The sequence below is a fragment of the Thermobia domestica genome, chromosome 16 (assembly GCF_964235325.1).
Source record: "Thermobia domestica chromosome 16, izTheDome1.hap1.1, whole genome shotgun sequence".
NCBI lineage: Eukaryota > Metazoa > Arthropoda > Insecta > Zygentoma > Lepismatidae > Thermobia > Thermobia domestica.
In genome coordinates this window covers 118,558,305-118,576,872 of record NC_137469.1, presented here as the reverse complement: position 1 = coordinate 118,576,872, position 18,568 = coordinate 118,558,305, and the positions used below count along the sequence as shown (strand labels likewise).

The 18,568-nt window shown below is 35.6% G+C and overlaps 2 protein-coding genes across 5 annotated transcripts in view; both read left to right on the top strand.

Moving 5' to 3' along the window:
• LOC145673369 (uncharacterized) overlaps nt 1–18,568 on the top strand; it is a 695,073-nt gene that overhangs the window by 453,128 nt on the left and 223,377 nt on the right. The gene's annotated exons all lie outside the window — the stretch shown is intronic.
• LOC145673368 (uncharacterized) lies at nt 8,942–17,609 on the top strand. The gene is made up of 2 exons (XM_081743007.1): nt 8,942–9,068; nt 12,632–17,609. The coding sequence occupies exon 2, from the start codon at nt 12,900–12,902 to the stop codon at nt 17,607–17,609; it is 4,710 nt and encodes a 1,569-aa protein (XP_081599133.1). The 5' UTR covers nt 8,942–9,068; nt 12,632–12,899.

Genomic DNA, 18,568 nt, shown 5'->3' with positions numbered 1-18,568 from the left:
AGGCAATATTATGTTTATTTTGTTCCTTACTATGTGGACACTGGAAGAAAGGGCCATCACGTATACAGCTGTCAAAACATATAAACGTAATTCTTCTAATTTAGTGAAGAAAGAAAAAAAGAACATAGCATTCTAACGAATGAATAAACAACATTATAGTACTCGTCTTGTGCTGGTGTCGTCTTCTGTGTAAAGAACGTTTGAGTCGCATGACCACCTTCACTTTAATACGCCCCCTCAACACCATCAACATGAACAATAGAGGCAAACAAACAGATGTCATCTTCAGTAGCAAAGATCTCTCTCTTGTAAGATATCAAAGTAGGCCAATTCTCTTTTAATATGGTACAAAATGAACCACGCATGAGCACAAGGAGGTTGGAATCATTTTTTGAACAATACAGTTTCTCCCATTTTTTTAAAAATCAAACAGTTTCATCTTATTGGCGTCTGGTTTTTTGTATATACATGTGTGGATCGTGGGTGACTTGCAGTTTCTTCCTTTCACCTCTGTAAAGAGTTGAAGAGCGATAAGATTACCTTTCAGTGTCCTTCTTACTCCCTCGTCTCAGTAAAATGGAAGATGGCTGAATCCTAATATGCATATGCAGTACTTGTATGTATGTATATGTACCGTATGTCTGTCCACTTGGTATTTCTTGTGTGACTGTATGTGTGTGTGTTATGGATGTTTTCCTTTACTTCGCTTCTGAAAATAATCCGTATTCACTGTTTGTATATACTGTTCAAATATACTCCACAGTTTACGGCTAAATTGAAATCTTCGTACACGCTACGTCATTGCAAAACAAGATGGTGTGGACATTTTTCCACTTCTTGCGTGAGAATTATTGGTATATATGTTTATTTTTCTTTTCTTTCGTGTCTCATCGTAACATAAAATGCGATTCCAGACTAGTTGCTAGTTTTACCAATCGATCGGTATATCGTTGAGTTTAAAATTTCGTTGAGCAATATTACTATTTCCTGCAGTTAATCTATTGTCTGTAGTATTGACTACGAGACGAGACACATTTTTTGTGAACAAATATGGGACGAGACACTCACACTTTCCGAGTCAAAACATTACTTTCACAACAACTTTCCGAGACGGGACTGCTTGAACTCGTGCCTTGTAGGTAACCCTATTGCTGTGATTATGCATGATCCATTCAATAAGTTCCGGGACTATCTCAAAATAAAATACTTAACGATGTCAGGAAAAAAAATCACAAGACTACCTCGGAATTATAAAGGTAACCAAGAAAGTTCTGTCGCTTTTTCACCCACAATCTTCGAACATCGATATGTTACCTAAGACGTACCTGGAAGATCAAAAATAGTCTCCATCACTAGTGTTGTAAAAAAACGGTTTTTTTTTTTCTGTGAAGTTTTTTTTCAATAAAAAACATCGTTCTTTTTCATGTTTTTTTTCAAAAGTCTGTTTTTTTTCTGGCAACTATTATTTATTGATTTATGTTGCAGATTATTGAAATAATCAACAGAACTTGAGTCGAAGCCCTCGTAACTTACAAATCGTTTGTTTCTTTGAACCTATACGAGCAAAATTGTGTGATTATTCCTTTCGGCCCCAGGTCATTTTTGGTGTTTTCCTACATTTCCAGTTAGTGACTTATTGCTGAAAAACTATTCACTCGATTGATATGGTTAAGGCCTTGTTTTTAAGAAAATGCATGTGGCTATTTTTTGGTGTAAGTTGCATTGCAGTGTTGCCAACAGGTGGGAAATTATTGATGGAAATGTAGGGGTGAAAATTTACAAAAAATTCCCTAACCGAATTTCAAAATTTTTTTGTATCTAGCACCACTGCTGCTATATGGGTTCAAGTCACCTAAACAAATCTTTGGTGTGTTGACAAGGTACAGTGAAATTCTGAAGTCGCTGGCTTCCATTCAAAGAGGGGAAGAAAAAATCTGTCATACACATGAAATTTGACACTTTTTACGCCTTAGAAGCAAAAATCAAATATGCCGGGGTACAGCTTCTCTAATTATCCTATTAAAACTTTTTATGGTGCGTTCTGTAGGGCAAAGAAGAAGCTTTCAGGTAGTGGTATGTTTCTTTCAATGTAGCCAGTAAGAGGGTAATATAATAGAGGGGAAAAGGGAAATTTTCCGAATTTTTCACCTAATAGCGGGAATTATTTGTTTTGGCTGGAACGCTGCCATCAGACAGACGAAAACTATCTGAAAATAAACCGTTGTACTCCAAGAATATATCCCACAAGTATCATGGCGATATATAACAAAGTAAGCATGAAATTTAAAAAAATCTCATTCTACCCCAGAAATTCACCATTTTCTTACCATTTCCAGAACATGGTTTATTATAAACCTCAACTGTACTTCCCCTAATTATTCTAGTGAAACTTTTTATGGTGCGCTGTGTAGGCTAAGAATAAGGCTGTTAGATACTGGTACATTTGTTCGAATGTAGCCAACAAGAAGGAAATAATAGAAATAAAAAAGGGAATTTTTCCCAAAATTCGCCCCTAAAATCTAGAATTACAATTTTTTGTAGCTAGCAACACTACTATCAGACACACACAAACTATCTTAAAATAAGCTTTGGTATCCCTCTAATATATCCTACAAGTATTGTGACGATATCTAATAAAGTAAACATGTCAATAAAAATATCTCATTCTACCTTTTAAAAAATCACAGTTATCTCTCCAATTAGAGAACAAGGTCCACTGTAAACCTCAACTGTACTTCCCCTAATTATCATATTCAAACTTTCTATAGTGCGCTGTGTAGAGCAAAGGCGAGACTTTAAGATACTGGTACGATTGTTCCGATATAGCAAACAAGAGGGAAATAATAGAGACAAAACATATAATTTTTCCAAACTTTCCCCCTAAAATCTGGAATTAAAATATTCTGTAGCTGGCAACATTGCTACCAAACAGACGAAAACTATCTTAAATTAAACATTGGTACACCACTAATATAACCTACAAGTATTATGGCGATATTTAAGGAACAAAGCTTCTAATTACCAAAAATATATTACGGTAAACAGAAAAGTAAGGAAAAACTAGAAAAATCAACGGCTAGAACATAAATACGAATTTTACGTGCGCCCCCTAATTACCCCATTGTAACGAGTTGTACTTTCGTTTGTTAAGTAAGGACAAATGTTCGATTGGCGTAAGTTGACTTGGACTCGGACGTATAGGTACGTATTTATAAACAAAAAATTTCTAATGTTTTGCCCAAATATAGGAGAATATTAATTTTCCTAATTGGCAACACTGCGCGCAGGCCCGTCCAATTGATGTCAACAGTTAGGTATCCATCCGAGGTATCTACCTGGCAAGTCTTAAGGATGTTTTTTTTACAACGAAGGAAGCTACAGGGAAAAAAAGTAAATGAAATTCGAAATTAGAAAATTCTCTAATTTTTGACTGGGGTGAAATTTGAGAAGGAAATTCGACACCAGAAGAAAAAGAAATTAATATGATAAACTATAGTCCAACCACATTTTGCAAGAATAATATCTCGATATCTTAATTAGTGTTCACACTGGAGCGGATTAAACAAGTGACACAGCTGTGTGTGCCACTTTGGCCACCTGGGCCACCGAGTATACATTTGATTACATTTTTTTGACTACTAACTCGTGTTGTTGTTGTAGTTATAGTCTCGACTAATAATAATACCGTTGTAAACAATAACTTTATAAGGAAAATTTTCTCTCCGTTTTACATCTTAGTTCCAACACTGTTGGTGAAAAATGTAGGGTGTTTCAAAATAAATTTTGGGGTTTTAAGTCTTCGTAGTACTTATTACATTTTACGTACAATTATAAGCAATGCATCAAGTAAAAGAGCACCTCAAACAGTCTTTGCTACAAGTGTTCAATGTGAGATTCATTCGTCACACGGCTCACATCTAATCGATAGGCGAGAAAGGCCCATAAACTTTCCGTCATATGGCACAAACACATTCGATTTAGGGGAGTCTCGTTTGAACTGTACCATCTCCTGAGGATTTGCTGACGGCCAGATGCAAACATTATGAGTGTTCACATTAGTTCTTAGTGAAAAGTCGATTTATCACTGAAGACGACACGATCTAGAAAATCTTCATTGTTATGCAGCAATATTTCACTTGCGAAATTGGCACGTAAACCGTAGTCTGTAGGCTTTAGACCTGTAGCAACTGCAAACAATAAAGACGTAGTTGCAAGCGTCCCCTTAATATTCTTCACACAGACGATTGCACTGTACAGATTCAGTTTTATTTAAAACACAAAAAGCTTTCTGCTCTCTCGTCTCCATCTTTGCTACTTGCTCTTTCTAACGGCAGACAGAATAAACAATGCATGTACCTGTACATGCGTGCGTACAAAACTGTTTGAGTTGCTCTTTCATTTGATATAATATTTATAATTGTAAGTTAATTGTAATAGATACTACAAAGTTTCAAAATCCTAATATTAATTTTGAAACACTCTGCATTACTTCAAATTGAGTCATCCTATATTCAAGTCCTAGTCAATTTGTCGCCTCGTGCAATGGCATAATTTGCCGCCTCCCCCTTTCTTTAGAAGAACAAATCTTACAAGTCATGATTTTAAGTATGCTACTCCAGCATGAACAACAAAGGTGAGGGTAAGTGCAGTCGCACTCAGAAAGGCTTAAATACTTACTAAAAATGCAATTCCGTTGTGTCTGTTTTTTTCTTTAAATGTTAATCTATTATGATAGTGAAAGATAAAGCAAACACACCTGCAGAGGAAAGATGGTAATCCTTTTTATAGAATTTACTATCGAGCTTCAATCTCAATGTATCAGTTTGCAATTCCAGTGCAACTAGCTCTTTTATCTTTATTTCTCGATTTTTCTTCTACATCTTCTAACATTTTTTAAAAAAAACTTGTTTCTATCTTCAATGATAAGGAACTTGCTTCTGACAAAAACAAGACTACTTTCATATCAAAACTGTGATAACTTACTAAATGGAACAGATATTCACTACTATTCGAGAATTGAATTCTTGCATTTGACAACAATCAAGCAATTTGTGCTCGGATTTATTCGACCATTTGCTTTAGCATTGTCCATGTGGCCTAAACTAATGCAAACTAAATATAATTTATGAATGTAGTATTCAAATAGGAGGTCAGCTTAGTAAATGTAACTACCATCATCATGAAGTCTGTTTCCAACAAGAAATATTTAATTTAAATAATATACTTATGACAGATTTTGTCGGACAATCCAAGCTTGCCGTTCCACGGAAATGCATGTGTTGCATATATACAATGGCGTATTTAGGGGGGCTTCCGGACTTAAGCCCCCCCCCCCGAAATCTTGAGCTCCTCCGTGGCTAAGCGGTTAGCGTACGCGCCTTTGGCGTTGGAGACCCGGGTTCGATTCCCGGCGGGAGCTCATGTGGTTCGGATTCCACGTTAATCAGTAGGTCCACGTCTCATATAGCCTCGCTGCTGAAAGGGACGCTAAACTAAAATCAACTCAACTCAATCTTACTTACTATAGTAATGTATATGAAATATCTTGCAGAATTTTCACATTTTCAGGCAAATCCCCCCCCCCCCGTAAGTTAGCAAAGCCCCTCCAGAAACAAAATCGTAAATACGCCACTGCATATATGGTAGAGCCGGCTCTGCATATCATATATATCTAATCGACAAATTATTATATATGGCATTTGAAAAAATACTATTAGGCAAATTAGTATTAGTTTTTACCTTTAGACAAGTTATTAGAATTTTATACTGTTCGTGACATTATTTTCGTACTTATTAAAGGCCTGCTTTCACGAAAAAACAAAATTTCATTTCTACTTTTATTTCTTAGTTGATATTGATGAAAACTGCTGAAACCCGAATTGTTAATAGGTATGGTATTCATGTAAATTGTAAAATATTTGTAGATTATCAGTATCTAACGTTTAATTTATGTTGCATTTTACGGTGATTACACGACACCTACATAAAAATATTTCATACTTAAATAGACGTAAGATGCTTTACAAATGACTATTTGAAAAAAAACGAAATTTAGAAAAAAACGAGAGGCAATGTTTTTTTTTCTAAAAAAACGTACATTTCTGAAAAAATACGAACCGTTTTTTTTCTATTTACAACACTATCCATCACCATCGACCATCTTCTGCCAACGTTCTGAAAGGCCATTGAATCCATCACGGTAGAACTTGATGGACCGTGAAGCGAAAAAGGTATCAAGTACATTTTGCACTTCTACTAGGGATTTGAACTGGCGTCCTCTACGGCGATTGTCCAAGGAATGAAACAGGTAATAATTGAGCGGTGCAATGTCCGGAGAGTATGGCGGATGTAATAGTGTCCCCCATCCAATGCGTCCCATACACACCCTTATAACGCTCTGTAGATATCCCATGTTCACTCTGTCCTTATACAAGTTCACGGCGTAACTGAGCTGCCACAACCAGGTAATATATTGGATATACCCGCACTAATAACTGACCTTCGCCTTATCTCCATTCGCATTCAACTCACGGTGTGAGGGCCAATTGAACACAGACCTCCCCAAAAAGCGACAGAACTTTCTTGCTTACCTTTATAGTTTGAAAACAAAAAATAAGGATTACCGCATAAACTGAATACCTAGCTTTTTAAATTTTATTTTAGTTTTATTTTTTAAAATGTTCTTTTCAAAGCATTCTATTCATGCCTCAATTGTGACTTTGTGACCCACTTCTAATTCTGCAGTTTCCAGCTGTTTCTCGTGTTCCGTATATCTTGACAATAATGTTCCTTTTTTGTCTGTTCGTGGGGGCGTATAATTGAAAATTAAAAAGTACATTAGATGGAACGCAAGACAAGACATTCATCTGATGAAAACGGGGTTGATTCTCTTTTGTCCTTTCACTACGGAGCAGCGTAATCTTCCATCGTTCCTCAACAGACAAACTTCCATCATTCTCCTGAAACTCTCCGTATCTTTTGCTTGTCTCCGGGCGGCTTTTCATCTGTGCTTCCGAGGATGTATATTTAGCTCCTTTTTCTTCTTTTTTTTTCATTAGGGTTTTGTACGTCACAAAGCAGGGAAAAGAATCATAATTAAATTTGTAAAAGAGGAAGAAAGAGAAATGAAATGAGACTGAGGAGAAACAGAGAGGTAATGAAGTAAATAAATTAGTGTACGCACCAAGATAATCCACGGTTTTCATTGGAACTTACTTTTATCCATTAGCTGAAGCGAGCGTTAGGAATCTTCTACTATTCGATTCAATCCTTATTTGTAAGCGTGTCTGCCCATCTGTCCGTCTGTCTTTTTATAATAAATCTCCTAAAACTTGTCCACTTTTAATGAAACTCGGTATGTAGGTTCCTCAGGCCTTCCAACATAACCTTATTGTTTGGGATTGCAGTCAATTAAAAATAATGGGGTCAGAGTGGGGTAAAATAAACCCCACATAACATGTTTGAACATATGTAGTAGAATAGAGGGCCTTCATAAGCGTGGGAAAATTTTGGCCGTGGGAACGTTCCAATGGGGCTTAAATCGTTGTAAACCAGTGTGTTGCTATGCTCATAGTCTTGGACGCCTACCAGATGTAAAAAACAAGATAAAACATGCCTTTTTTTCGTCTCCTCATCTTATATTGTTTAGTTATTTGAACCCCCGCCACCCCTGCTTCTCCTGGAAAGCCGAATATGTCGGAGTCAAGTTTCGACAAGCCTTTAGTTGCTATGTTCATAGCCTTTTACAGCTAGCACAGAAACGCGTGGGAAAATTTTGGTTTATTTGAACCTCCGTAACCCCTACTCCTCTTTAGTTGCTAGGTTCATAGCCCCTGGAATTGGGAGGCAAGTTTCGACAAGCCTTTAGTTGCTATGTTCATAGCCTTTTACGGATAGCACAGAAGTTATCATGATCGAAGCTCCCCAATTGAAAGTCCTATCAGTTATCATGATCGAAGTTTTCCAATTGATTGATTGATTTTTGCTTTTCGTTATGTATTGAATAGCTAGATGCTCTTGGCCTTCATAGTCTTGGATGCTCATACTGGTGGACGGATCAGAGTCCTATCAGTTATCATGATAGAAGCTTCCCAGTCGATTGAATGATTGATTTTTGTCTTCAAAGAGCATAAGCGATTAAGCCCCTTGGTCCTATTCCCACGAGATGTCTGGAGAATATGAACTGAAAGCATGATATTCAAATGATCGAAGCTTCTCAGGAGATTGTATGAAATTGGTCTTAGTTGCTAAGGTAAAGATTATATGTCATAATTTTTTTAAAAGCGTGAGATGAGACACACTATATGAGTCTCATAACGAAACACATACTCATGCAAAATCATGTTGATTAGCCCCTTGGCCCTATTCCCACAAAGTGTCTGTAGAAGACGTGATAGTCAAATGATCAAAGCCTCTCACGAAATTGGCTTAGTTGCTAAGGTAAATATTGTATTTCACAATTTTTTAAAGACGTGAGACATGAAACCAGATATAAGTCTCATAACGAAACACATACCTATACACTCCTTTCCCCCACACCTCCTGCGAATGGATTCCATTGATTGAGCAAATTCTAATAATGGAAACTTCTCATAGCATATCATATTGTTTAAAACGTAGGGTGTGAAGTGTGTTATATGAATATTCACAGGATGATATCTGCTATGCTAAGTAAATCGATATCACTTCCTGTTTAGTTGTTATGTTCATAGCCTTTGAGAACATCATGTTGCTAGAAACAAGATGAAACATGCCTTTTAGGGTTACCATCAGCTATAGGTTCATGAAAAAACACGCCTTTTCTAGTCGCCTTGTATTGGTTAGCTAATTTGAATTCCCAAGCCCCGCCCCCCTCCCGCAAAGACTCTTGAACGTCTACCGGATCTTCATCAGAGTCCTTTCAGTTACCACGATTGAAACCTACCAATTGATTGTGTTTTCAGCTTAAACTGTAGTGAGTGTTTTGTGCTTTAAGTTCTTAGGATTAAATCCTATCAATTGATTGTGTTTTCAACCTAAAACTGAAGTGTATGTGTGTTTTGTGATACCGCTCGTTCTTATTAAAATAGGTAAGTAAAATATATATATATATATGTTCTTTCTTCATTTAGTTATAAAGGCAGTTGAAAGAACAAGTGTATTTATTCAAAGTTCCGTTCATGTTCTAACATTTAAAAAAAAACACACAGACACATATGTGAATGTCTGTTTTGTTAGTCTCTTTCTTCCTCTGTTTTGTTAGTACATTGAACTTCATCTTAAAATGGTTTAGTTTCAAGAACAACAGATAAGATGCCATTGTCAAATGTTTTGATGATACGTACTACAACGAGATAACAAGACTGCCCTAGTTAAAAACACATAAGCGAACTTCTATGATGCTTCTAAGAAAAATGATAAGATGGAATTCTTGAATGTTTTCTGGTTCGCATTGCAATTGTCGCAAGAAGTGTCTGTAGACTTGGTATTTTAATTTTGATAATATGATGTATACGTCTGTCTTTCTGTTTGTAAATGAAATCTTTTAAACAATGAAGAGATTTACGTCCAAGAATAAAGCCAACAAGGTCTGTCTGTCTTTCTATGTCGGTTATGCTAATGGAGGCGATGGTGATGAGTTGAGTTGATTTTAGTTCAGCGTCCCTTTCAACAGCAAGGCTATATGAGACGTGGACCTACTGATTATCGTGGAATCTGAACCACTAAGTTTTACGTCTTACAGTTATGTCGGCTATGCTAATGCAGACGGTGATGATGAGTTGAGTTGATTTTAGTTTAGCGTCCCTTTCAGCTGCGAGGCTATATGAGACGTGGACCTACTGATTAACGTGGAATCCGAATCACATGAGCTCCAGCCGGGACGATGGTAATGAGAAATGAATGAATGAAATGTTGCATTAAATTCACGTACACGGTGTTTGTCCATCGAGTTTTACGTCCTACGGTTACGTCTACTAGGCTAATGAAGGTGAGGTGATAATAAAAAAATGAATGAAATGATGTAATGAAGAAAGTGGAAGGAAACTGATGAACTCCGAAGGGAAATCCACGCATATGATGTTTGTCCACCACAAAGTTCATAGGGCACGAACTGGGATCGAATCAGGGACCCAAGCACTTGAGGTGAACGCTCTACCACTGAGCCACCGTGCCCTCTGGAACGTAAAATGAAATGATGAGGACGGTTTTCCGGGGACAGTCAATAGCATCTTTTCGTTAAGTTGTAAAGGAAGCAGGGAATTTGTGGTCGCTAAAATTAATGACAAGTATATAGAAAAAAAAAAAGACGTGATTTGAACACGGGACCTCATGCACCAGAGGTGAACACTCTACCACTGAGGCACTGAAGTTAATTTCATAATTTTCTAATGTTAATAAGAGTGAAATCTAACGTTAAATACACATACACAAGTCAACGAACTGAGAGAGAGTTTCTGTATCTGCAATGTCTACTTGCAAAGAGCAGAAAAATAAGATAACAGAACATGTTTTGTATTTCAATGTTGTTCTCCAGCTGTCGCGTCAACATTATCTTAGGTCATGGTTTCAGACAACACGAAGCGAAGATATGTATGTGTGTGTGTGTGTTTTAGGTAATATTAAAACAGTGTTTGAGATCTAAAACTTTACAAAACTAGTGTTGCTTATTCATCTCGGATGTCGTTACCTATGTCATATGATGTTGATTGATTTTTGAGTTTAACGTTCCGTTCAGCAGCGAGGCTATATGCACCACAAAGTTCACACGACGAAAGTTAGGATTGAACCAGAGACCCCAATCACCGGAGGTGAACGCTTTACCACTGATCCACAGAACCCCACGATTTCAACATGGGGCACAAATCTTCAAGTTAAAACAATTGTCTATTCTCAAATAAGAGAACATTTCTCCATTTCTTTAAGTTGATCTAGGAAGTTGAACTTTATACAGTTTTCTCCATATTATAGTCTAAGCTGTATGTGATATTACTTTAAAAGGACGAAAGTAGTTAAAATATTCCCTATTATTATCATCAATTTCTTCTAAAATGCTCAGATTCCCGTCATAGAATTCGTATACTAGCTATGTACACAGGCGTGCATTAAGAAATTTTTTGTTGGGATAGGTCCAAGCTTTGGGCGACGGGGCTCAAACACTACAAGCCTCTGTGTAGTATTGAACGCGTATTATTTTGCACTCGAAAAGACAATAAGTACTTGTAAAATACTTTCATCTATATTGTCATAGCGTCCCTTTCAGCAGCGAGGCTATATGAGACGTGGACACTAAATCACCAAGGTCCCCTATCGCATCACAAGTGAACGCTTTACCACTGATTCACCGAGTCCCCTTAGATCAAAGTACAGTACTCATGTAATAATATTATGTAACATAAAGTTCACTTGTCGAGGGGCTCCCTGGGGGTAATATTCATACACGTAAAATATTTTAAAATAAACAATATTAGTACCGATTCCATAGTTTTCGAAGGTGCTGTATTCAATAAAGACACTTTGAAAATAGTAACATGACATCTAAGGGGTAAAAAAAAAAAAGTGGTGAGCTCATGGGGTCTCCCTAGGGGGTAATATTCATACACGTAAAATATTTTAAAATAAACAATATTAGTACCGATTCCATAGTTTTCGAAGGTGTTGTATTCAATAAAGACACTTTGAAAATAGTAACATGACATCTAAGGGGTAAAAAAGTGATGAGCTCACGGGGGATGATATTCATACACGTAAAAATAATTTAAAATAAACAGTATTAGTTTCGATTCCATAGTTTTCGAAGATGTTGTATTCAATAAAGACACTTTGAAATCAGTAACGTGACATCTAAGGGGTAAAAAGTGTTGAGCTCCCGGGGGGTGATATTCATACACGTAAAATAAACAACATTAGTATCGATTCTATAGTTTTCGAAGGTGTTGTATTCAATAAAGACACTTTGAAATCAGTAACATGACATCTAAGGGGTAAAAAGTTGTGGGCTCCCGGGGGGTGGTATTCTTACACGTAAAAAATAATATAAAATAAACAATATTAGTATGGATTCCATAGTTTTCCTAGTGTTGATTCCATATCGTGACAGGATTCCAATTTGTGACTTCCCGTGCACTAAAGATGAACGCTGTATCACGTAAGAAAAAGAGATGAAATCTTTTAGTTTAAAATGTCTTCCATCCCTCATTCACACGTTAAGGGGAGCATATGAATAAGACACATGTAGGAACGGTTTTCCGGGGAAAGTCAATAGCATCTTTTCGTTAAGTTGTAAAGAAGATAGCATTGAATTTGTGGTCGCTAAAATTAATGACAGTATAAAAGAAAGAAGTGTAGAGAGGAGGAGGAGGAAATACGGATTTCGCGTTCACTAAAATTAACGATAAAATTCTAAAACAGAATAAGTATAAAAGACCGTGTAATCTACATATCTTCATTAGTCAATACATTTGAAAGAGATTGTGAGCATACATTTGTTTCACTCTTCATCCCATGGAATAGGAAGAAAAGTTAAAAATATTTAAAAGGTATGATGAGAGATTATTTCATTGACATTATAAAGTTCTGTCTTATATAGTATATATTTATATATCTAATATATATTGATTTATAAGTAACAAAATTCATTTCTTTTTTATTTTAGGTTGCATACAAATAAAGATAAGTGTAATCCTTTTCCCTATTCCCGTTGATATTATTATTATTATTCCTTTTTAATTACTTATATATATCACATTTTACTTACTCGTATATTCTTTTAAACGCTTATATACCCTTTCAAAATATTTATATACATATATATATTCCATTTAAATAAGATTTATATATCCTATTATATATCATATTCATATACTATTACATATACCATTTACATATATTGCATTACGTATATATACATCTGAGGAAGAAAAATGGCAAAAGAGAGTACGCAAGATTTACTGAAGGAGATTACGGTCTTCATTAATGACATTGAAGAAGAAGAAGAAGAAGAGGTAGTGGGCGTAAATAACGAAACGCAAGTTCTTTTAAGTGAAATAAATGCCATAATCGGGATAGAAGAAGAAGAAGAAGAAGAAGAAGAAGAAGAAGACGCAAAAGAAGAAATGGAAATAGATCATCATGAAAAAATGCAAGAAGAAGAAGCCGGAGAAGAACAAATGAAAATAGAAGAAAGAATAGAAGAAGCAGCAACAGAAGAAGAAGAAGAAAGAGAAACTATTGAAATTCAAATTCCAGTAGAAAAAGAAGAAGAATATGATGAAGAAGAACTATTACAAATATTGAACAGTGCTAGCAATAGAACGATAACAGAAGAAGCATCAGGCCGTATTAAAGAAATTATAAAGTGGTTACAAGAAGGAACAGAAGAAGACGTCGAAGAAAGGAGAAATGAAGAAGAAGAGCTGCTAAATTTCACGTTTTCCCAAATAATAGGAGAGGATTACAATAAGGAAGAGATGAAGATAGAAGAAGAAGATGATAAGTTTTACACGAATGAACTAGAAAATTGGATTAACAATTTGTTTCCCGATCCCAGAAAAGAAGAAGAAGAAGTAATATATCCCTCAATTATGGAAATATTAGCAGAGGCTAATACAGAACACGAAGAAATGGAAGTCGATTTAGACGACATAGAAAAAAGAATGGACGAATTGCTAGTCGTATTTCAAGCACAACGAAATTCAAATATACAAGTAGGATTCGGAAATAACAACCGTAATGATGGACACAATAGATTTCATATAATAGAAGAACGAAGAAAACAATACAGAAGATACAATATGGAGGGTAGAATGCTACGATTCCGTCTAGCCCCCGTACGTGCAGATGAAAACCCTTTTACGGCAATTGAAGCAAGTCTACGGGCACTAATAGATTATTTGCTACGTAATGTGGACCAGCATGATTACGTAGGAATAACAATTACAAATGAGAGAGAAGGACACCGCCCTTTTTGGTTGTCATTCAGAGAAGCAAGAAATCTTTCAGCAGAAGTTCTATGGATAAGTTATGAGAAAGTACTGCAAAGTAATGCGGCTTTTCTTATAAATGAAGATTGCATCGTGAATTTTCATCATGTACGTATGCCAAGAGGACAAGGTCCTTTGAAACAACATATTATGAATACTGAAGAATACGTAAAGGCAAAACGTGGTATTGTTACAATTAAGAATAAAGGTACAAGGTGTTTAGCACATGCAATCGTAGTTGCCATAGGACTGAAAAAATACAAGGGAAGAAATCAAGCTGAATACAGAAGATATGTAAATCAATATAAATATATAATTGAAAAAGAAGCAGAAGACCTATGTGAATCTGCTGATGTAGATCTTAGTCATGGTGGTGGAATTCCTGAAATTCGTAAATTTCAGGAATATTTAAAGGATTATAAAATCACAGTGTATAGGGGTTTTTCAGGAAGTGATGTTATGTTTGAAGCACCACCAAGTGATAACGAGAGAACTGCTTTAAATTTACTGTTTATAGATAACCACTACAACATCATTGAAAGCTTGACAGCATGTTTTAGCTGTAGTTATTATTGTGAAAGTTGTCATAAGAAATATGAAAACAAGCATGCACATTTGAAACATTGTACAGCTGTATGTTTTCGTTGTCATCAGAAGCCACCATGTGACTTTAAAGATATCCATATTACTTGCAATGATTGTAATCGAGAATTTTATGGACAGTCATGCTATGACTATCACAAGTCAGCGCCGTATCAAAATGGAAAGCCTTTATGTTCCATTGTGAAATGTTGTGACCAGTGTTTGAAAATTTATGTAGTAAAAGAGAAAGGTTCTCACGTATGTGGAGAAACTTATTGCAACATTTGCTATGCTATAGTACCACCCAATCATGAATGTTACATGAAAGTGAATGAAAGAAGAAAATCGAAAAAAGCCAATGAAAAAATCATCATGGAGAAGAAAGCTATGATTCTGTTTTATGATATTGAATGCACACAAGATACGAAAATAGAAGATGAGGACGCAAACATATATGAACACATACCTAATGTCTTGGTTAGTCAACATGTATGTTACCAGTGTTATGAAGATAACAACATCAAGAATGATTGTGTCATTTGTGGAAAGCGAGAAAATATTTTTGACGGAGAAAATGTAATAGAAGATTTTCTAAAACATCTGCAACAACGTCGACCAAACATTAAATCAGTAACCTGTGTTGCCCATAACTCAAAGGGATATGACGCACATTTCATCATTAAGACCATGGTTGAGAAGATGAATTGGACTCCAGAAGTAATCATGAATGGAGCAAAAATTCTCTCTCTTAAAATAGGAAACGTAACCTTCATCGATTCACTAAGCTTTCTTCCTATGCCCTTAAGTAAATTAAGTGGTGCATTTGGACTTCAATCGTGCAAAGGATATTTCCCACACTTCTTTAATCGACGTGAGAACCAAACCTATGAAGGGCCGCTTCCAGACATTAAATATTATGGAGCAGATACTATGAAAGTAGACGAAAGACGCAAGTTTCTCCAATGGTATACCGAACATCAAAACGACACCTTTAAAATGAAAGAAGAACTCATCAAGTATTGTGTACAGGATGTCGAGGTATTACGTCAAGCCTGTATTTCATTTATGAATACATTTGAATCTGAAACTAATGTCAATCCCTTACTTGAATGTATTACAATTGCCAGTGCATGTAATTTGGTATATCGTAGAAATTTCTTAAAGGAAAATACAATTGGTATCATACCAAAGAACGGATATCGATGGAGAGATGTACAATCAGTTGAAGCAGTACAATGGATAGCTTGGGAAGAAAAAACCAGAAACATCCAAATTACCAATGCTGCACGTAGTAAGGAAAAACGAATAGCATCAATGAAAGTAGATGGTGTATGGACAGATCCCAACACAGGAAAAATACACGTCTGGGAGTATGAAGGCGATTTCACACATGGTTGTATCTACTGCTACCCTAACGACAGAGATAAACCCATCTATAACAATGCTACAGATACCATGGAATTTCGATATGAAGCAACAAAGAAGAAAATCCAAAAATTAAAAGATTTTGGCTGTGAAGTGCATGAAATATGGGGTTGTGAATTTAAAAAACAATTGGCAGGAAATGAAGAGATGAAGAAGTATGTTAGTAATCATCCGTATACAAAGAAAACACCATTAAAACCTCGTGACGCTTTTTATGGAGGACGTGTGAATGCCATACGTTTGTATCATAAAGCAGAAGAATCTGAAGGAGAGACCATAAAATACAAAGATGTTATTTCCCTTTATCCTTTTATCTCTAAGACTAAGAAGTTTCCAATTCGTCATCCTACTATCTATCTGCCTGGAGATTCAAATATTCCCACCATTGAAGAAGTAGAAGGATTAGTTAAGCTCAGTATTTTGCCTCCAAAACAACTGTTTCATCCTGTCCTCCCTTATAAATCAAATGATAGATTGATGTTTCCACTCTGCCGTACATGTTGTGATGAATTAAACCAAGCACCTTGTAATCACAACGATGAAGACCGAGTGCTACATGGAACATGGGTAGCAGATGAAGTAAGAAAGGCATTAGAAAAAGGATACAAAATAATAGATATTCATGAAATATGGGCATATGACGTTGTTCAATATGATGAAAAAACAAAAAGTGGTGGCTTATTTGCAGAATACATAAACACCTTCCTGAAAGCAAAAACAGAAGCAAGTGGATGGCCAGCATGGTGTGAAACAGATGAATTAAAGAAGAAGTACATTCAGCAATTTTATGAAAAGGAAGGAATACGTCTAGATGAGAACAAAATTAAACATAATCCAGCACTTAGAAGTTTAGCTAAATTAATGCTAAATTCATTTTGGGGAAAATTTGGTCAACGTGAGAACATGGGTCATGTCAGCATTATTAATGAACCCAAGGAATTATATGAAAAATTAACATCTCATGATATAGATGTTCATCAAATATTCCCAGTAAATGATGACATGTTATATGTATATTGGCAATACAACGATGACGTTCCTGTTTCACTACCAACAGTAAATGTTGTCATAGCCGCATACACAACAGCACAAGCAAGATTAGAATTGTACAAATATTTAGATCAACTACAAGAAAGAGTATTATATTTTGATACTGATTCCGTCATTTATACGCAAAAACCTGGTGAAAGTACAATTCCAACTGGTGACTTTTTAGGCGATTTAACAAATGAAGTCCTCGAATATGGTAAAGAAGCCTATATTTCAGAATATGTATCGGCGGGCCCGAAGAATTACAGCTTACGTATTTTTGATCCCAGCACGAAGAAGGAGTTTCAAGTATGCAAGATACGGGGCTTTTCATTAAACTATGAATCTTCAAAACACCTAAATTTTGATGTAATGAAGAAAATGATAGTAGATAATGAAGAGGATGCAGAAGAAGAAGAAGAAGAATCTCGTCCCACGGAAGTCAAAATTACCAATGAGAAAAAAATTTGCCGCAGGAAAGACCATACTATCGTCAGCATGCCCGAAACAAAAATTTATAAGATAAATTATATTAAACGACGTAGAATTCCAAATTCATATGATACTTTTCCATATGGCTACACTACTTCCAACAAAAGAAGAAGAGAAATGTAATAAGGCCCTTTATAAATATACGTATAAGGAAAGAATGATCATACTCTTTAACATGGACACGACGTGGAAACATCCCTTTTCATGTATTGTTGCCGGACCAAGTGGATGTGGAAAAACTTCCTTTGTAATACGATTCCTGTCCAATTTACCACGTATGGTTAATACATCGTTTCGTCATATTTATTGGTACTATGCAGAATGGCAAAATGCATACAGAGAAATTTCGACAAAAGTACAATTTATTGAAGGATTACCTCGAACAAAAGACTTTTTACCTGAAACTGGACCACATCTTATTATTATTGATGATCAAATGTGTGAAGTGAACCGCAATATAGTTGATTTCTTTACAAAGGGTTCTCATCATAGAAATCTTAGTGTACTATTTATTACACAAAACATATTTCATCAGGGAAAAGGAAGCAGAGATATGAGCTTAAATTGTTCTTATCTCGTATTATTTAAAAATCCAAGAGATAAATCACAAATTAAACATTTGAGTTATCAATTAACTCCTGAGAATCCAAAATTTCTTCAAGAAAGTTTCAACGACGCAACAAAGTTACCATATGGATATTTCTTTATTGATTTAAAACAGGATACGCCAGATGAACTTCGTTTTCAAACAAATATCTTTCCTGATGATATTTATCATTACGTTTATGTTCCATCGAAATAGAAGAAGAAGATGTGTTTATAATGTTTGTTTTAAACTGTGTTTCTTCATTCTGACAATATGTCTCCAAGAGTAAAACACGGAGATCTTCTTCGTACGCTGAGCAAAGCAAATCCTAAATTACGTAAAGCTATATTGGCCAATGCAGACTCTTCAGTGATTCGAAGTATTTGTGAATGTTGTTATAATGTATTAAAAGGGAATGTACCTCTTACAAAGACACAGAAAGCAAGATTAAAGCGATACAAGAGGACGCTTCGATATCTTGTGAAGAAAGGAAACT

Coding starts and splice junctions, on each gene's coding strand:
- LOC145673368 (XM_081743007.1), top strand. CDS start 12,900: ATGGCAAAAGAGAGTACGCAAGATTTACTGAAGGAGATTACGGTCTTC.